General features: G+C 40.7%; 1 protein-coding gene across 3 annotated transcripts; it reads right to left on the bottom strand.

Annotated features, from left to right (window-relative positions):
• Positions 1–588: 588 nt before the first annotated feature.
• On the bottom strand, positions 589–16,964 carry hipk1b (homeodomain interacting protein kinase 1b). Of its 3 annotated transcripts, none has more exons than XM_008278607.1 (18): positions 16,629–16,964; positions 11,642–12,372; positions 10,956–11,147; positions 10,685–10,866; positions 10,406–10,529; positions 10,083–10,202; positions 9,780–9,866; positions 9,501–9,685; positions 9,255–9,405; positions 8,980–9,166; positions 8,359–8,477; positions 6,643–6,777; positions 5,442–5,599; positions 4,813–4,884; positions 4,388–4,558; positions 3,897–4,111; positions 3,673–3,785; positions 589–2,674 (listed from the first exon to the last, which is right to left on the bottom strand). In XM_008278607.1, the coding sequence occupies exons 2-18, from the start codon at positions 12,368–12,370 to the stop codon at positions 2,204–2,206; spliced, it is 3,411 nt and encodes a 1,136-aa protein (XP_008276829.1). In that variant the 5' UTR covers positions 12,371–12,372; positions 16,629–16,964; the 3' UTR covers positions 589–2,203. The 3 variants fall into 3 exon arrangements, with proteins under 3 accessions (XP_008276829.1, XP_008276828.1, XP_008276830.1); XM_008278606.1 differs by having other exon boundaries at positions 5,442–5,602; XM_008278608.1 differs by lacking the exon at positions 6,643–6,777 and having other exon boundaries at positions 5,442–5,602.
• Between the last annotated feature and the right edge of the window lie 3,771 nt (positions 16,965–20,735).

The following is a 20,735-nucleotide window of genomic DNA, read 5'->3' on the forward strand; positions in this document are numbered from 1 at the left end:
CATTTTTTTAAACCCTCATTATTATTGGTTTATATTTTTCATTTAAACATTATATGCCTTTTTTAACTATATTTAAAAAATATATACACTGTATATCAACAAAGTCCTTATTTGAGTTTATAACAATTTTTTGTTTTTACAAGTTAAAAACAAAAATGTTACATATTACTAGAAAACTGACTGAACATGGATTATTGTGACTAAAATACTGTATAAACTCCTGCTGACCATGTGGCTCAGTGTGACTACTTTTACAACCATACTAAACGTCAGTCAAAACAGGGAACAATCATAAAAACAGAACCTCTGCAGAATTCTGTGGAAGCAATTTGCTTGCAGTGGTAAAAACGTGCCACTGATAAGACTTGTATCCAGGAAAAGGCTTAAACAGCTTCTTATCTCTTTTATTGTGTGGGAACCCTTAGCTGCTGTATAACTACAGGAAAAAGATTACAATGATTTGTGCAAACAAATTAAAGGCGACGTGACTGAGGTAAATCGCTTCTCAGTAATTTTGTTCAAAACAAATAGGGGCAATGTTCCTTACTCACGTGCTACATAAAAGAATGGAATGATGAAACAAGCCCAGTGGATTTGTGGTTATTTTATTGGAAACAGTGACAGTGGATTATTTGAGCTGAAACCTTTTTCCCTGAATTAGTTCTACCAAATAGCCTCTTAACTATACTATGTTAAGATGAAATACAGTTAAATATTCAGACATTACAACACAAAACTGATGCAAACACAACAGGGAAGGATTAAAAAAAAAAAAAAAAGAGCTTTCATAACCCACAGAAACCATCCAAAGATTCACCTCCTTTAAAGTAAAGATGGCGGCAGGAAAAGCTGCAAGTCCGTCCTGAATTCAGACTAACGCAGCGGCTGTTGTTCTCCACACTGTAGTCATGTGTGTGAGAGAAACGGCGCTTTGGGAGGAAATAATCTGTGTGCGTTTGAAGGACAACACCACCTCTGAATAGTTGAAGAGGTTTCTCATCACACACTTGATGAGAAGACAACAGTTTGCATACACTCATATCCATCTGTCCTTGTGCATCACAGTGGGTAGTTTGTTACAGCCTCCCAGTGAGCGTTTCTAAAGTGTCAAAGGGAGGGAAACAAAAAACAAAAACCTAAACTGGCCATTAATCTATTTTCATAATAGCAGGTCCTACACAATCAGGATTCACATATATATATGTATATAGAATATTTTTTCCAGCCCATATGAAACTGGACTTCTCATATTTCAAGGAGAGAAAGTAGGGAAAGGTTATTTTTCTTTTTTTTTTCCTGAAAACAATTTAAAACGAAAGCTTTTCCACATTATTCCTCAGGATGGTGATCCCACTCTGAACTTCATAAATACATTCAGCACTCAGTTGATGTAGTTAAAAAACAAAACAAAAACAAGTTTCTATTGCATAAGGACATGATCAATCCTGCCTAAACACTGTCACTACATTAACAGACTATCACATGTGCACTTAAATTAACATGTATCCATCACAGTTTTCATCACACCTCTTTTTCAACATCTTCATGGACCTTCCTCTTCCTACCTCACACCGACATAACATAATTTAAACATAGTAAAAAGACATATTTGAGAGTAAACAGACATGAGTAAAGTACAGTTATGTTTACTAAAAACACAGAATCAGAATCCTTTTCATTGTCATTATGCGTACGCTTCCATACACGTAACAAAATTGCAGGGCTTCAGTGGATTAGTGTGAAAACTTTCTAATAAGGCTCGTGAAAAAACTAAGGGCTGTCCGCTTTACTAGCCTCATAAGTCAGGCATCTAAAAGCTCACCTAAAGTGTTGTTGCAGCTTGTGACAGGAGGATGCTCTCTCTTCACAGAAGCTCAAGATAAACAGGTGAAAAATACATTTACCACAATGCCTTAATTGTACATACGATGGGGGATAAAATATGGGCCATAGACAAGGGTTTTTAAGGGAAAATAAAAGGATACGTTACAAATAATACCAAAGAACATTTCATAAACACTTAAAACAGTCCAAAAGAGCATATAAATGAGCTAGAGGTGAAATGCTGTTTTGTGGTTAAAAGCAGCAAACAAATAAGTGACAAACAGTTATTCTACAGTTTAAATGTCCCTTTGTGATAGTATGTGGGGAAGTAGGGTTTGTTTTTTTTCCTCTGTGTGTGTGTGTGTGTGTGTGTGATTCCCTACAAGTAGGGGTACTGTGCGAGGCGCCTGGGACTTAGCTGGTAGGCACTGTAGGCCTCGGCTCGGGGTGTCACGCTAACATATGGAGAACCAGCGGCGAACTGGTGCTGGTAGGCTGCAGGGAGGCCGTGCAGCAGACTACTGACAGAATCCTTGCGACTGGCCGAGTCCCTCCTGGATGAGGAGGATGAGGTGTACGTTGCTGCATAGGCGGAGGGAGAGTGTCCGTGGCTGCTGTGACCACGGCCCAGCAGCTGCTCCATGGCCTGAGAAGCTGAGGAGAGGGCGGTGGAGGCTGGGTAGGTGTACAGGCTGGGGGCGGCGGCGGAGCCTGACGCCAGGGCAGACACCTCGGGGAAGCTGTAGTGAGAGGCTGAGACGGCCGGAGGAAACGTCGGCTGGCGGCGTAAGGACGAGTCGTTGTGAGACGCCCCCGAGCGCTCCTGAGATGAAGAAACCACCGGCTGAACCTAAAGAAAAAGAACACTCAGTATACATGCAACTGCATCCGTGCAACAATGAGAAGGCAGAAAACCTACGCGTGGCAAAGAAGATATAAGCATTTAAAAACAGTACAGAGATTTTTCTTACTTAAGTATTTAATCTAAAGTAGTTAAAGCATTTCCCTTCACACATTCTGGTCATATTGTACACACAGATGGGTGACAAATTAAAGGAACACAAAGTCTCTTGGTAAGGTGTCGAGCCACCACATGCTGCCAGAACAGCAACATAGCACCTTAGCACTGATCTAAGAAACACTTTTCTTTCAAAAGAGCTTCTGTCATTTAATGTTTTGATGACGGTCACAAACCTGTTGGGGTCAAGGATTCAAAATTTTGCTTTAATTTGTGTGTAAAAGTAAAGTACAGCACATAAACGTTAAAAGTATGTTTGAGGTTGTTTAGGAACTCTCATGCTATTTCACTGTTTGTCCAGCAGAGAGCACTTTGGACTCAACATTGAACACCTTTGACTCTTGGACTACCACATTTTTAAACTCCTTGACAAAAATGTTTGTTTTCAGGGTAAAAAAGTGCAAAAATGATTTGACTTCACAATGATTTGACGTCCTTTGTAACTTGTGACTCCTGCTCCTGTGAGTCTGCTGGCACACTTTTGAAGTCTGATCTTTTTGGCACGATGAAAGAATGTTTTCAACTGTTGCACCGGCAGTCTGCGCACAGATCTTTGACCACGTTTGAGCTCTTCTTGTTTTCTCATGTTGCCGACATCAGACTGTTTAGTGCCAAACCTGATGTAACTGATCTGTTTTTCAAAGTGAAGTGATTTACAGTCACAACAGTGTTAGTCACCGTGTTTAGGATTTTAAAGAGTTTATGCGCATTCCTGTTGGTCAAGTCTGTCAGCATGTTGAAACATTCACAACAGTTTAAAGCTGCCGTATGCAAATTAAGAGTCATTAACGCCTAAATATGCAACAACAAAACGACAAAAGCAGCCTCACCTGGCTGAGGTTTAATGGGTGTGACTGGCTTGGCACCAGTCCATGGCGCTCCATGCTCTCGCCTGAACTGCAGGGCTGTCGATTAGATGACCGCTTAGGCTTCATGTAGTTCACTGTAAATTGAAAGTAGGAAGCATCATTAAATTGTGCCGCATTCACACCCATATTAAAATGCATTATTTATAACAATTAAGTAACAATAGCACTTGGGTGCACTCTCTCACCAGTCTCTACGCGCCCACGGGAGACTGCTCCCCTCTCAGATGTCTGTGTTTTGACTGAAGGTGCCACCACTGCCAGAGACTTGGCCTGGCGCGATGACACGCTGCTAGCTGGGTTAAGTGTGCGGGGTAGGGGAGTCAGGGGGCTGGCTGTAGAGGAGTCCGAGTCGTGCACGGTCACACAGCTGATAACGTTGGTGCGCTGGCTCAACCCAACACTGGGAATGGAAAAAAAGTGTAATTTCACAGGTTAAGTCCACAAAATGACACCGTTTTATCACAGTAATTCAGCCTAAGTCCTGGTGGTTATCTCTACTCTGACAAAAAAAATATGTGAGATAGTGTCAGTTGTGTAAAAATGATGTACTGAAGTAGCACTGATGCCTTAAAGAGGGCAGAGAGAGCCTTGATAATCCTGGATTGCTGTTCGAGAAGCTCTGGAAAAAAAACAGCAAACACTAAAATGTGTTTGATGCAGAGCATCTCGTTCTCACCTGGCAGGATGGAACTTGCGCTCATCCTCTGTGTCGGTGTCACTGTGAATAGTGATGATGCTGACTGCTGGGCTGGGCGTGTCAGAGATGACAATTGGCTGGGACAACGTGGCACTGGAGCTGGGTGGGGTCACGTCACTGCTGCTGAGTAATGATGCAGTAGAGATACCCCTAGACAGAGAAGCAGAAACAGATATTGAATTTTCTCCCCAAGAGGAAATTCTGATTGATTTTTAGTAATACGGCCTTGAATTTGTGAGAGATAAACAGCAATGGCATGCTGTTCCTTGAACATGATATAATTTAGACATTTTTGAAAAATATAGATACTAGAGATGTTTTTCTGTCACATTGTAAGAAGACTTAAATTCTGACTGAGACTCAAAAATCGATCAGAGTGGCAAAAACTGCAAGGCTTAACCAACCTGTTTCTATTCTCTCCACGCCTGGCTTTCACTTTCTTCCTCTCCTGCTGAGTCCTGGTTTGGGTTATACTCCTGTTGGGGTCAAAGGTCATACAAGTTAGCAGTGGATACCACAGTCACACTGAGGACATGAGACAATGACTATTTTGATGTTTTGCAGATAATCACAAATTCAAAGAAATTTTACCTTTCATATCAATATTTCCTATTTTTATATTCTAACTCTGGACCACTGCATCTGCATTATGTGGTACTGCATCACTCAGCTCTACTCTGTAATTAAAGGCACTACAAATTCAAGCATTTGTAGTGCCTCATGTACTTATCCTGAATGAGGTAAATTAATGGCAAACTGCTTGCATGTGAATTGAGTGATCATTTCTACAACAAAATTAGAGAAGTCATATTTGAGAGTATACTAGATAAAGAGCTATAAAAAGAAGGATGCTCCAGAAAGGAATATTGAAAATGAAACAGATGTCTGAATTTTGTAACAGCAGCATGAAAAACATGACAGAAAACCCATTTTTATAAAACTACACTGCTTCACATTTGACAAACACCAGTCGGACGGTGTGTTTGCTTGTGTCTGGACATGGCTCGACTGTAACATGCTCTGGTTAACCCACCGCCAGCTGTGTCCCTGCTGCACGGCAGCATCTGAGTGACTCGTTTCCAGGGGTGATTCAGTGACATTCGACTGGTGAGCAGAGCTGTGGATGGCCACACCTGGGACCTGCTGCCACGATGATGGTATGAGGATTTGTTGGGTACCAGTGGGCCAGGCCTGCTGAGAAAAACACCACACACACTTCAGTACATGCAACATGGATGAGCAGCTATGTATGAATGAACAGAGATTCTCTGATTGCTGGAATGGACCAGACAAATTGAGCCATGCTGAGAAACAAATCCAGAGACTGAATACAAAGAGGCAAGCCAATGGCCAATCTCTTCTACAGGCAAAAGCACAAAGCTAGATAAGCGAGCAACCTTTCCCAAGCCATTCCTTTATTATAGCATTGCCCTGCAACAAATCCACAAGATGACATCATGCAAAGCACAAACAATGAAGCACTGTAAACGGTCAGATCAGGTATAAAGACAAGTATACACAGAACCATGGTGCCTGTTAAAGAAGAAATACTTAAGAAAGATTAGTTTAGTTCCCTGATGCCAAACAGTCTGCTGATAATATGTCTTGGGGAAAAGGCATGCCACATGTTCTGGGTCTGAAACAAAAGATGTGTGTCAGAGAGTCAGGCAGGCTGTCAAAGAGGGGTTTTAGTAGACTTTGTAGCTGCAACCTCCTCTGCTGAAACCAAGGAAGGACAGGACAAGAGAAGCTTCAAGCAAAGCGCAGACCAAATCAGCGACACATGCGCTCCATGCCCTCAGCACACCTATGGGGAAAGACTGGGGAATGAAAGCATGTGAATGGTGTGGGGAGAGGGTGTCCTTTGGAGAAGAAAGAGAATGTGAATTTTGTCAATTGTGATCTAAAGTTAAAAAGTGGAATTTAAAAAATAAAAAATAACAAGGACAAAGGTGATGCCAGACAAAAAAAGTGGTTTGATTTCCCTACAAAAATAAGCATCAACCAAACATGATTCTGACAACCATGACAAGTCCACATGTGAAGAGGGAAAATGCTGAAATATGATGCATAAGACAAAGACTAGGCCCATACAATGTGTGGCACAGGGGGAGCGGGAAACTTGCAAACAAATGAAAAGAAAAGGGAAAGTGGGGCAGGAGAGATGGCATTGTTAGTGGTAGAGGGAGTGTGCATGTGCATGTCTTTCTTCAGGGATGTCATCGTTGCTTTACCAGCACTGTGGCTGTGTGTTCCAGGAGGGTGGGCCGACCCACCCCGGTGCCCAGCCCAAGGGGCAGAGAATACTGGGAGGCTATGCCTGCTGAGGGTGGGTGCAGGGTGGCCACCATCAGGGGTGTGCAGGAACCCTGGAGGAGGAGGGAGGATAGGGGAGGGCATGTTAGGTCATGATGAAAAGTAATGTCCTTCTAGGCTGAGGGACAGAGCAGATAAAACCAGCTGCACAAGACATGCACACTGGCACCACAGGCCATCTGGACACCTGACCTCTGCAGTGTGCAGTAATTATTCCTCATTTTAACAAACAGCAATTAACTGGCTTTTTCAGCCAGATGAGCCTCCTGCACTACACATCTGGCCTCCATCCCACTTAGAAGACTGGGAATAAGAAGCTTGGCCCAGAGTGGTGATTCAATCAGTTCTGAAAGCAAAGCCAAGGCAACACACAGACAGAAGAAATGGTATGAACTACATCTTCTGTGATTTCAATACACAAAGGGTGTAAACTTAAATAACCAGCAGCTTCCCTTTGTTAAATGAAACCTTTCTTTTGAAAAACCTAAACAGCCCTTCTCCTCCAACAAACTTTGGGCAGCTCTGCTGGCAGCAAGAGGAGAGGGGCATGAAAGGAGAGCCCCAACAGGGAGACTTTTTGGATGTACTCAGGATATCCATGAATGAGCATAAGAGAGCATCACTGCTCTCAGCTTGGTGCTAATGACACAGGGATGTTGTTAAACCTTTTTCAGCAACCCGAGTTGCTGTTATTGAATTTTGGATTACAACGGCCGTGTCTCATCACCTGCATCAGACGTCAAGAGACACTGTTGAGTCTGGGCGGCAATGAAGTCCATGGACTTACACATACACGAATACACACAACACACACACCCTCTGGACTCAACACCTTGGTTGGCTCCCCACCCCTGTCACAGGGCAGTATGCTGCGGGCTGATGCGATGTGCATCGTGGCTGCGCGCTCCCCCAGTGTCTGAGCTGTGACACCTCCCCTCCCCAACACCCTCCCCCCTCCCACACATGCAAGTCTTGAGTTTTGTTGTGATGTTTTTATTATGTTGCTTATGTGCTGAGGTGTTTTTTTTCCTAATCCCACACTGTGCCCCCCCATCCTCTTGCTGGAAATGGATGTGAAAAATTCATCTACTCAATCCATTTTTAAGCAGTGCTTGACCCATTCCAAATGGGCAGCTGTTGTTCTGGTGGTCACTGTTAACAAAGGCTCCAATCTAAAGTGTAGTTCTACACACTAAATTGAACCAGAGAATTGCACAGAGAGAGGAAAAAAAAAAAAAAAAGCTGTTAAGTATCAGCTGCACCTCTTTCTGCCTGACCTGCTGTGCACTCCCTCTCTCTTAGCAAGTGTGTGCGCGTTGGACTACACAATATTCCTGGAAGCCATCTCTCGTGGACACAAAAGCAGCAGCTTTGTCACCTGTTAGAGCTTGTTAATATTGCCACCAAAATCAAAATCCAGAATTCCTCTGTAATGCGACAGACACAGGTCACCCAAAATGAAAGCAGGGGAAAGAGTTGACAATTACAGAACACTGCATCTCTTCTTTGATTATATGTTCGCACGCAGCAATAAACAATAAATCATGATTTTCTGTAAAGCCATTTTGAAAGAACTGACCCCTCACCAACATCTGAAATGTGACCACACATGTGCACATCTTGCAGAAGCTTACCTGTGTGAGCATACTTGGCTGGATCTGCAACGACTGAGCAGACTGGTTCTGAGGTACTATGGGTACAGAGTTCTCCACCCTCACAGGGAAGCTGGAACTCTTACTGGTTGGCTGTAGCCCTGGAAAACAGTACAACGAAGAAAATAAAAATGAAAAATGTCTCAGGGTTTACTTGTACAACAGGTGTCTCTTAATGAAGGTTTTTTTTTTTGTCACAGGTTAAAGGGGAAAAAAAGGGATACTGCTACATATAAACAAACCCGACTTCTCCTATGTCACTATATAAGCACAGTTATATGTTCAACTAAACTGATACAGAGGTTAGTGATAGATATAATATTGTTTGTGCATCTAAAGCTTAATGAAAGAGGAATTTCTGTGACATATAAAGGTCAACAACAGAAATAAAACAGCAACAGAAAAAAAAAAAAGGAAGATGGCTCATCTTTCATAAAAAGGTCAGATTGCAGCAGGAAAGACGTGTCAATCAGCAATCAGTGCTCAGAGAACTGTTGTGTGGTTGGATAATCCTTTACACAAACTACTATAGGGTAGTGTGAGGATTTTTATTATTTTATAACCTTGTGTTATATTCAGTCTGAATGTAACTGTGTCCTTTACCTTGAATAGTGGAGGGTGGACAGACGATGAGGGTCTGCTGGAAGGGTTCGGTCTGGCTACACAGCCCAGCAGTACGCGTTGGAATTGGGACACTCTGTTGAGCCAGTCCAGGAATGTTGATGGTCGCCTGCTGGTACAGAGCTGGCTGGTAGTTCAGCAAAGGCACCGCACCCCCTGCAGAAGGCACCTGTTAAGATAACAAAACTAATTACTATCAGCAGGATTACAGGTCCATAAACAAGTGTGAAACTCTATGGCAAAAATATGAGTCATGCCTGGTTATGCTGGTTGAGTTGGCTACTAAAGGTAACTGTGAGGTTTCCTGCTGCAGCGCTGGGGACTGCATTGGTGGAGTACAGGGATTTCCCACTGTCATAAGAGCTCCGGCGTTTGCAGATTTCCATGTTCTGGAAGCACGACTTCACACTGGAGAGGAATGAGTATAAGCGTTTCAGAAATTACATTTAAATCAACACCTACCCAAAACTGACAAACATATGCACTTTATTAGACGGACTTACTGGGAGCTGTGGGGATATTCTATAAGGTGACTCATTGTGACAAAGGGATGCCCCAGAGTTTTTGTAGGTGTGATCCTTTTGTCCGCATCCAGACGAAGCATTCGCTTTAAGAGGTCTATAAACTCTCGTCTATCAGCCTTCTCAGCCAGCATGTCCGTTCCCTCTAAGTGCGATGACAGGTTGACCTGAAATATATAAAAAATGAAAAATGATCACATTACTGACAGGTGGTATAGTTAATGCGATTTCCTGGTTTTCCTGGCACTTATTTCCATCTACCTGCATCATGTCGTCCAAACAGTTGAAGATGTACTTCCTGGCCTCCTTGGATTTGATGCCCATCTCTATTTCATGCTCTGCTGGGGTCTGGTAAAAGAAAACAATATTTGTTTGTCTTTCATGACAAAACTTTTCTCCTAAACCTTAAATTACAGGTACAATTTATAACAACAAAATCAGAAGGAGCAGCAAGTCTTCTTTATATTTTAGCATATTTAGCTATGATGATATATCCCTGTAAATCTTTCACAGACTATTTAATAAGCAGATATTCAGTAGGATTCTGTATGAGGTTATATTAACCTTAAGCCTCCAGAGTGGGTAGCTGGAGTCAGGGCCTCGATTGAAGAAGCGGCTGGTCTTGGTGCCGGCGCTCAGTAGGTACTCAGCTGGTAGGCCTTGAGTCTGAGAAATGTAACGGATCTGGACACAGGGAAGAAAACCTTCAGGCTTAAGTATCAGGGAGAGGCAAAACAATACCCTTGTTCTTCTTAGTTGTGGTTGTTCTTCTGCAGTGCTCTGGTATATTTAGGCTCATAGCATACTAGGCCTTTATTCAATCTCAAAGATTAGTCTTTCACAGGAATTTCAGATATGACCTTGGAAACACTGACATAAGGACTAACCTGGTCATACTCAGAGGCGCCAGGATAGAGAGGCCAACCCAGAAACAGCTCGGCAATCACACAGCCTAAAGACCACATGTCGATAGCTTCACAGAATGGCAGGCCCAAAATGATTTCCGGAGCCCTAAACAACAAAGACAAGATTAAAGGACGAGTAAGAAAGAAACAGAGCAGAGCTGAAAAGGTGTGTCATAGTAATGTCGCTATGTTGTGTTGCTATGCTCACCCTCGTGACATTACAAGGTGAGATGCATCACAGATGCATTTTTTGACACCTACCTGTAGTAGCGAGACTGTAAGTAGGTTGAGCACACTGCTTTGGATACATGACTTGCTGAGCCGAAGTCAATGACCTTCACCCGGTAGGGCTGTCTGAGAGGGTCAACCAGCATGATGTTTTCAGGCTTCAGATCAGCGTGAATCAAGCCCAGGCTCTTCAGTTTCATCAGTGCTGTAGCCACCTAAAGATACGAACACACAAATAATAGTTAGGCTGAAAACTCAAACGAAAAAAGGACTTTTCTCAATTCAGAGTTCATGATTTGCTAACCTGCTGCAGGATGGGTCTGATGTGCCGTAGTGGAAGCGGGCTGAACTTGCTGTGCTTGAGAAAGTCATACAGATTCTGCTCCAGCATCTCAAAAACCAAGCAGGTATGACCCTTGTGTTGGAAGCATTCGTACGAACGCACAAAATTGTACTCATCTGCATTCTCTGCACTCAGTCGGTTCAGGATTCCCACCTATTAAAAAGAAATAACTCCATATTACTTGCCAAAAAAAAAAAAAAAAGCTTTTTCATTGTTTCATATCAAGGAATTGCAAGAGCAGTGAAGTGCAGCAAAGTAGTTCTACTCTGTCGGAGGGACAATTACAGGTTTCATCAAGTCAGTTTGCTCCAAAATGATTAATGATGCTGGGTGTCAATAGTATCCCAGTCACTGACAAAAAGGCACTTCATATCAGTCACATTTCAGCTTAATGTCCCCAACCCATCACAATAATCAGAGACTCATGGATATGCAAGCCAGACTGAACTCGAGTAAGCAGCATACAGTGAACTAGTTTTACAGCATATCCTAGTTTTGTAATGTAGTGTTAATGAACTGTAGTGGTTTTAACTAATTAATATTTTGTCAGTGTCAATCCAAACTAAATTCATGAATTCATTCACATATAACATGCAGACACAATGTCATTTGCAAATGACATTATAAACAAAATGATATCCGTTTACCTCAATTTGGCCCTGACGAGCATATGAAGGATGGTTTTTCAGAATCTTGATTGCTACGATCTCATTGGTGCCCCTCTTCCAGCACTTTGCCACTTGTCCAAACGTGCCTCTTCCCAAGAACTCCAGCACCTCATAGCTGCAGGACACCGAGCAGAGGATCTCATGCTGCACAAGCTGATAATCCCCTTCACCATTGGAACTGCTGCTCTTGGTGGTTGGAGCTGAGTGAGGTATGGACTGGCCTGTGCCCCCTCCTCCACCGCCTCCCGTACGGGTGGAGTAAGTTGCTGCAGGAGCTGAGAGCTCCTCTAATATTTGGACACTGCCACATCCACTCCCACTGCCTTCACTGGCCTCCTCGATCTTTCGCTTCTGCCCATGCCTGTGCCCCCTTGTTTCAGAGGACGTCTCATGTGCGTAAGAGGAGGATGTCGCCTGCTCAGTGACACGTCGACTGGATCCACGGGGAAGACTGCCAGTGCTGTCAGCTGCCCGCACCACCACTTGACCCCTGGAGCCAGGTGCTGTAGGAGGGAAGACCAGGGACGGTGCAAAGGGCGGCACAGCCATGGCAGGGGTAAACGTGTATGCTGACTGGCCTGCTATGGAGCCGTAAGCTTCCGTGGTGGACACATCCCAAACATTGCTCTCCACCTTGAGCTTCTTGACACGACAAAAGGCACTGGAGGAGATTGAGGGGGGAGAGAAGACCTGCAGCTGAGAACTCATAGCTGTACAGACGAGAAGATAAAGGAGAAGAAGAGAATTAGACATATGATAAAGAACCTGCACCAAGTAAAGACTCGGGTTGACTGACATGTTTTTTTCATAGCCAATACCAATTATTAGTAATCAAGAAAATAAGCCATTGATATTTGGAACCAATGTACATTCCCAGTTAGAATAAAAATCTTTGTATTAACATCAGAGGTTTGTCTAAATAATGTTACAGGGGCGCTGCGCCCTCATACTCCTGCCTTGCGCCCTCTTACCAAAATGTAGATTGAACCCTTAGAGGTCCGCCGTCACGCTGGCGTGATATAATCATATGACATGTTCGAGGCGTCACAACAGGAAACTATCGTATATACAGTGATGCTGTCAACTGCTCTCAAAAGTTCAGACTTTAAACTCTTTCCCAGTTTTGGTTTCATGTCGATAGACCACGTAAAACCGGAGATATGATGTTAGGAACATGCGTGACAAAAAATGCGTGTAAATTATAAGCATATGAAATACGCGCTGCGGGCGTCGCGTTTCTTTCAAAATCTCCGTCATTTTTTGTGATCAATTTTTTTGTGACGGACAAAACAAAAGTGAAAGAAAGTCCCTGGAAGTGCAGGTCCTGTAATGTGGCCGTCTGCCTCATTTTGGACAGAAATTATTTTCAGTAGTGGCACAGATAAAAACAGAAAGAAAGCCACACCTGCTTCGTATAGTTGCATATATAGTTGTATATATTTGTATATAATTGATTTTATATTAAATTGACCTTTTCAAATTCACATCTGCAACCTATGAAAACATTTTCAACTTTCAAAATGCTTCGTTAAGCATGTGTGGTTTTTATTATCATAAATAATACATTTCTTCAAATCGGATTTTGTATTTTTTGTGTGTTTTTGAGCCCAAAATGTTAATATAGTTGGTTAAAGTGAAAAAATAACGGTCAGATCATATAGAGAATGTTGTGCTAAAAAAAAAAAGATACCAAACATGGGCATGGTAAACATGTTTTTATGTAGTATATAAAGACAAAACTAAAAGTATGCAAAAACGGCCAAAACAGGCCAAGACCTCTAAGGGCTAGTAACACTTGGGCCATGTTCTTACATGCTGCCGTAGTAGTACATGTATGTGTATCATGGTGCAGTACGAGCGTGTAAGAACATTCCAAGTACTAGTAAATAGAAGTTTTGTCAATACTAGTATTTGTCCTGTTTTCATTTATAGAGTACAGTTGTATTACAATTCTAACCAAACAGCGATTGCTCAACAGTCGATAATGTCTTGATTTCTGAAGTTTCATGAGCTAAAATTTCTCCCTCAGAATGTCCCATTTAAGCTTCAATTTTTTCAAAGGCTTCGCACCATCCCCCCCCCTCGGTTGCATCGCTCCCTCGACATGGTGTGCTCCCTCATACATTTTTTTTCTAGAAACGCCCCTGAACATGTAGACAAGACAAACTCAAATACCAAACTGTTGAAAGACATTTCTCCTTCAGTGTTGATAGGCTATTGCTAGTGACATGCAACCACTTAGAGTACTGTGGGTGGGACAAAGATGGTGACTACAAATAGAAAGGCCACTGCTTCAGGGCCAAAAGAGTGCATTTTCAAATTGATAAGTTTGATTGGCAATTGTTGTTGTTGTTTTGCTTTTTTTAAAGAAAAAAAGAAAGGTAATAATCAAAAGAACAGTCTAAATGTAATCTGCTATTTCCCACGCTAATAATCGGTCGATCGCTACTAAAAATCTCTTCCAATTATGAATAATTGTTTGAGTGAATATTGACACATTGTTGTGTATATTTTGTGGGAAGTTTTTTTGGTACACGTAGCTAGAAGTAATGCAGCTTAATACAACAGAAACAACAAGACTAAACACTAGAAATACCTCTCAGTAGAATGTAATACATTTCAACAGCACTGCAGACTACTACGTCCACATCAACTTAAATTAAATCAACAGTTTCTTCAAATTAAAACATGCATACGTTTCCTTATCACAACTACAGCGCGCACACACACACACAAGGTCATGAACAAAAGTTTACACAGCCTTGTAAAGACGACACATATCATTGCAGTCTCCTTTGTTTCAAAGGACTCCTACAGCTTTTTCTGTAGTGAAATCATTAAAATATCTGACATTGTCAGAGAAAAAGCACTTTTTTTTTTTTAGATGTATTACAGGGCTTCTGGAAATATGATGTGCTAGGTCAAAATATGCACATACAGCAACTTAAGTATTAGAAATGATCTGTTCTGGTGACATAGTAAGTTATTAATAAAATTTAGTGGCACTCCTAGTGAGTGATCAATACTGACTACAGCTGCTGACTCCTGTGAAACAATTTAAATAAGGCCCATCTGATGCAGTCATTAGACTCAGCCAAAAACAATACAGAGGTAAGGCCTGAGGAGCTCAGCACAGATCTGAAAAAGCAAATCATTGACTTGAACAAGTCAGGATAGTCACTTGGAGCCACTTCAAAGCACCTACAGATCCCAAAATAAACACTGCACACAATTGTAAGTATAAAGTGCATGGTACAGTTGTGTCACTGGCACTATCAGGGAGAAAACACAAACCATCCCCTGCTGCTGAAAAACACGGTCAAGAGTCAACCAAGAATCACCAAAAAGCAAGTCTGCAATGAACTAGAAGCTGCTGGAACACAAGTGTCAGTGTCCAAAGTCAAACATGTTTTAAATCGCCATGGGCTGAGAGGTTGCTATACAAGAAGTAAGCCCTTCCACTACATGCTGCACCTTAAAGCTTGACTAAAGTTTTCCACAGTTCAACTAGACAAAGAAAAGGCCTTCTGGAGCAAAGTTCTGTGGACAGACAAAACAAAACTGAGCTATTTAGTCACAATGACCAGAAATATGTTTGGAGAAGAGAAGGTGAGGCTGTTAACCCCAAGCTTGCCAGAAGGTGAAAATGGCCAAGGGACATTTCACCAAATATAAGCATTGCTATATGTATTTGTTTTTTAAATCAGCAGATTTTGTCATATTTCAAAGAGTTGTAATACATTTAGGAAAGAACCAAAATGCATGGTCATTTTTTGTGACAAAGACACGTATTTCAATCAAGTGAACTCAAGCCTGCCATGATATGCATGGTCTTTACAAGTGCATGTAAACGTTAGTGTACGAGGGTAAATGCAAATACACACACATTATTAATAAAAAGGTGAAATTCTAAAAATGTACTATCACAACATATTGTGAATGTCACAACTGTGCAGTCAGTACTCATTCCGAAACTTGATCTTTATTAGGATTGTAAGATACTACTGGTTTCAGTTCTGGGGTTTTTTTGTTGTGATTTTGTCCTCCACCAAGGGGCTGCACCCAGAAGGAAGTTATTTTTGCATAACTGGAAGACAGCTGGATAGTCTTGTTATTAATATTATGTAAGAAACAGTTACGAAAAGTTGCAGCAAATGATGAAATGTAAAAAAAAAAAAAAGTCCTTAAGTGGGGAATGAATAACTACTTTTAAAAATGCATAAGCAAACTGATGAGATGGAAGAACTTCCATATCGAGGGGGGACAATCCATTTGTACTTTATCTCAGGACTGAACTATTTGTTTCCTTACTCAGTAATTCTAAGAAAATCGCTTTGAATTTTGGCTGTGTGTAGGTGGGGTGGGGTGGAAATGTAAGGAAGTTCTGTGTTTGGAAAAAGGCAGTCTTTTTTCCAATTTAGATCACTGATATGATCAATCAAAAGTAAACCAGGCGAACCGTGTTGTTTAAACAAGTAAACATGTAGGCCAGAAGTGAAAACCTTCTTACTTAAACCAGTGCTAGGACAGATCATGGAGTATTTCTGGACAGATTCACTCAGCGATCCTTAATTTAAAGGGGGGGCTGTATCCTGTGGGTCTGATTCTGAGGAATTCTTGAGCTTCAGCTTCCATTTACTAGTAAAGTTTTGACACAGGGGACTGGGGCCGTCAGGACGGAACGTTGTGTTCAAGACAAAGTTATGAGACATGACCCTATCGCTACCATTTAAAAAAATAAATAAAACACACGTTTGTCGACGCTTTTGTAGCCACTGAAATCTATAAAGCCACAGACTGCTACGATCAACAAGCTAAGATTACTCAACTCGCTAGTGCTAACATGCTAACACGTTAACTTTGTGAAAATATGGCGTTACATGATCAGCGACTTGAACAAAATTAGGTTAAGGTAGGCGCAGGGAGCACAAAGCACACTATGAAATAAAAAACAGTTGTGACATACCGCATATGACGTTATTACAGCTTCAAAACACGGCTTCGTCCGAGGTTTAAATCCCACGGCAGGCTGCTGGACCAGCGTTACCCGATAAGCCTCGGCTGGCTAACGTTAGCTGCTAGCTAGGCCTGCATTGTTTCTTCAGTCGATGGTGAGCTGGGCAGCTTCAGGACGCATCACAGCGCCGAGTTCTCCGAGGAATAACACACGGGTTTCATTGTACTATTCCCCCAAAATCCCAAAGTCCTAAAATATGTACATTTGTTGATTAAAACATGATAAAAATCTATCCTAAAACCGTCCGCCTTGGAGCAGCAAAATCCACTTTTCACCGGAACAAACCACGTCCTTATATCAGCTGCGATTCCTACGACAATTCCGGTTAGTACCGTAATCACCGTGAATTGCGCAAGACATGCACACAGAAACGAGGGATATTTTTTAACAACATTAAGAAATAATAAACTCTGATGGTATTGAAATGTGATTTAAAATTGTTGAGATTTGTCATTTGTCGAAAACTGTTGTCAAGCCTCTACTGGGATCATGTTAGACATTAAGGTACAACGTAAACAGCGTTTTACGGTAAAAAGAAATTGGCGTGACGTAAGTAGAATATACCAGTAATTTTCCGGTGGAAGCTATTTTTTTCCCATTTGGGAAAACCATTTACAACATCATGACATATCGATATTAACAGTCACTCGTACCCCTGCTCTTGGTTGCCTAGACTCCGTGTATCATAGTTTACTACATCTTGTGTTCAGTTTTATTGTCCTTTATGGTGAACCTGAGTAACAGACCCCCATGAATTAAGAAGCCCCCTCCCAAACAACTCCCATCCTGACACTGGGTACGGTTAATATTCATTTCAGGTCTTTTTAATTTTTTCACTTTTTTATTTATTTTTTTGATAAGTGTGGTCTTGCAAATCTTTAAATACAAAATATAAAATAAAGAATTGATAAGTTTTTCCCACTGTTTTTAAACAATCGTTATTATTTGTCTTTTTCAATCAGTTTTAGTTATTCTAATGAATCTGTGTGGACTTTATTTAACTGTCTGTACTTTTTAAAAAAAAATAAACCACACCAAAAAAAAAAAATTTAAAAATATGTGTGGTTTTTGGTTGGTTTGTTCAAACCTTTGCCTGTAAAGCACTTTGAATAGTCTTTGTGTATGACAAGGAGCTATATAGATAAACTGGCATTCTTGTTTAAATATCACTGGAATTCTCTTATTTGTCTGAGGAAATCTAAAGATTTGAGGTATGTGGACGTAAGATTTTGTTAGTCCACAATATACATATACAACCTGTTCATATGGGACTCATATGGGACGTTAACCATTAGTTTGAACAAAAATGTAAAAGTTCAATGTTTTAGTAAAATTAGGACTTTTGTTTTAAGCCCATTATTTCTAAATTATTTGGCAATAATCAAACTATTTAAATAAAACTAATTTTAATTTACTAATTTAGATAAACTATTTAAATTGCTGACATCATCTTGACAGGTTTGACATGATGGTGCATCAGCTTATTATTACATGTTATTTAAACTTAAGTTTCTGAGTTAGTTGATGTAAAACTAGTTTGAGCAATTAAATTCAGTTAAGTTAATGTAATGAAATTGCCTTGATAACAGAACTTTTCTTCATCTTGAGGTTCATGATTTCAAGTCCCCTTCTGTACCTACTGATCATTGGAACAATGCGATTTTTTAAATGTACCAACTTGTGTTGATTGTTATGGTCTTTGAGTAAATAACACTTTAAAATTTCTTTAAGATATTGTGGGAATGCTAGTTTGAACACGTTAGTTTTCATGAATAATCAATTTAAAGACGTGTGCTTAAGCTACCAAGTACTGAGTAATTAAAAAGACCCTGACTGTAGAGGAAACGGTAATCCTTCTAACTCAGTATAGTTGGTTGGTTGAACATAACTTCATTAGAAGTTGCTATAACTCAAAAAGACTGAAACAAACAGTGGCATTCTTTTTATTTATTCATTTATTTTTTTTTATTGAGCTCATTGAGTGTAGGTCATCACCAAGCATACATAACTCAGAAGTGGAATAAATATCAGACAGAAAATAAGTTAAAGTGCAAATTTTCTTTTTATTCTGATTTCATTTTACAGCAGAAATTATGTAAAGCATTCAGAAGACATTTTCCACATATAAGGGCAATATTCAAAACACTTTGCATGGCCTCAGCAACAAAATATTCTTTTAAAAACATCAACAATTTAGTGATGCTTGTGCATGCATGTTTGTAAAACAAAAAAGTAAAAACTAGGCTACAAAAAAAGAGGAATGAGAGACTGAGATAGGCATGGAGAACACAACAGCAGGCAAGGTGGGAATACAGCAGGAGATATGAGAGAGAGAGAGAAAGAGAGAGAGGGAAGACAGGGTGAAAGAAGAGGAAGGCAAGGAGAGGTCTAGCCATAGATTATCTATAAGGGTCTACCATTCTAGCATGCAATGTGGTGTTTGGCCACGCCCTCTCAAAACAAGGCCTGAAAGGTTATACCATTCATTTCTAGGCGGACTTATGAGAACAGAGGCCATCTCTGCGCATGTCTACCAGCTGTCTACTATGGCAACATTTCTTTATTTTATATTTCCTTTTTTTTTTTTTTTTTTACACTACATAATCTTTGTACAGTCACCATCCTCTCCAAAAACATGAACATATCGATGGATTTTCTGCATTCTGTCTGTGTGTTTGGTTTCATGTGTGTGTGTTCTGTGTGAGTTGACAAGCGCAAGCGTTCGGATGTTGCTCTGTGTGTGTGCGTGTGTGTGTGCGCGCGTGTGTGTGTATACATAATATATATATATATAAAGGAGTTCAAAGCAGTGTTCTTTAGTTGTGCTGATGCGAGAGGAGGGGCAGGTTAAGAGGAGGTTCAAGTGATACCGTAGCATGAATGCTCCTGACAGCACTGTCCTAACCGTGGCTGTCTCTCAGTATGATGAAAATTAAGAAAACATGTGGCACACACAATAGATATCTTCCAATTCTAAGTGTTTAAATAATCTAGTATCTCTTTGATTATTTTTAGGTTATGTGGGGCTGTTAGTTATTTTTACATTATCTAAGAATTGCTCATATTAAGATTCTTGTGCATTTAAGACAAGGGCAAGCGTATAAATAGATTTTCTCTCTCATTACTGGCTTTCAAATGAATTTATATGTAAGCAAAATATAAAATAAGGGATCTGTAGATGTTTCTGTCTTGTAGAAAAATCGATGCAAGATACAGGTTGGATAAAGCAAACAGATCACATTTGCTGCTTTACAAAATAAGACTGAAATATTAGAAAGCTCAAGAACAGTTTAAAATACTGAGTAGTACATGGTCAATTGGAGTATTCCTAAGAGACACAAATATATATACATACATATGCATACCCAAATGTACACAGTCACCAGTAGTACATCTCTGTGCAAGCCGTCATTACACTCCACATACAATCTCCCTGTTCTTCAACCCTGAGTAAAATCTAAGGGAGAGATTTCATTGTTCCCAAAGACATAAGCACAGAGAGAAAGAGTGTGGCCGCTTTTTTTTTTTGTGCCTGAATGTGTACATTTGTGTTTGTGTATGTATGCGTTTATGTGTGTGTGTGTGTGTATGTTTGTGTGTGTGTGTGTGTGTGTGCGTGCACATCCGTGTGAGACAGTGAGTGACAGAGAAAGACAAAGAAATGAAGTGTGCATGAACGTTTTTTTTGTCCTCTAAAAAACTGCCCAGTTATGCTTTCGTTTAAATGCTGCAAATACTTTTTTTTTTTTTTTTTTCTGGGGGAAAGACAGACAAAGAGAGTGCATGAAAGAAAACACATCTTCCTCCCAACAGCGACACCGGGGAGGTGAATAGACTCGTGACAGTGCCTTTCATACACAGAAGCTGAATTCAATGGTTTTTCTTCTTTCTAATACTGCAAAATGCACACAAAAGTGGGGCATACAGTGATACTGTAATTACTGGTTTGTCTCATAAAGCAACACACAGCATCAATCAGGCCATGAGCATTCATTCATACCACTGACAAATTAGAGCTTCTAACTTAGACTCAGATCAAGTTTAACACTGTCAAGT

This window comes from Stegastes partitus, unplaced genomic scaffold (genome assembly GCF_000690725.1).
Source record: "Stegastes partitus isolate 25-593 unplaced genomic scaffold, Stegastes_partitus-1.0.2 Scaffold128, whole genome shotgun sequence".
NCBI classification, from domain to species: domain Eukaryota; kingdom Metazoa; phylum Chordata; class Actinopteri; family Pomacentridae; genus Stegastes; species Stegastes partitus.

What these genes read in the sequence shown, in the direction of transcription:
- hipk1b (XM_008278606.1), bottom strand. Translation starts at nt 12,370, where the DNA reads ATGAGTTCTCAGCTGCAGGTCTTCTCTCCCCCCTCAATCTCCTCCAGT. An exon ending in TTACAGTCTCGCTACTACAG is followed by an intron (nt 10,530 to 10,684) that starts GTAGGTGTCAAA and finishes TTTGTTGTTTAG; the next exon opens with GGCTCCGGAAATCATTTTGG. An exon ending in CGCAAGTTCCATCCTGCCAG is followed by an intron (nt 4,112 to 4,387) that starts GTGAGAACGAGA and finishes TTCCATTCCCAG; the next exon opens with TGTTGGGTTGAGCCAGCGCA.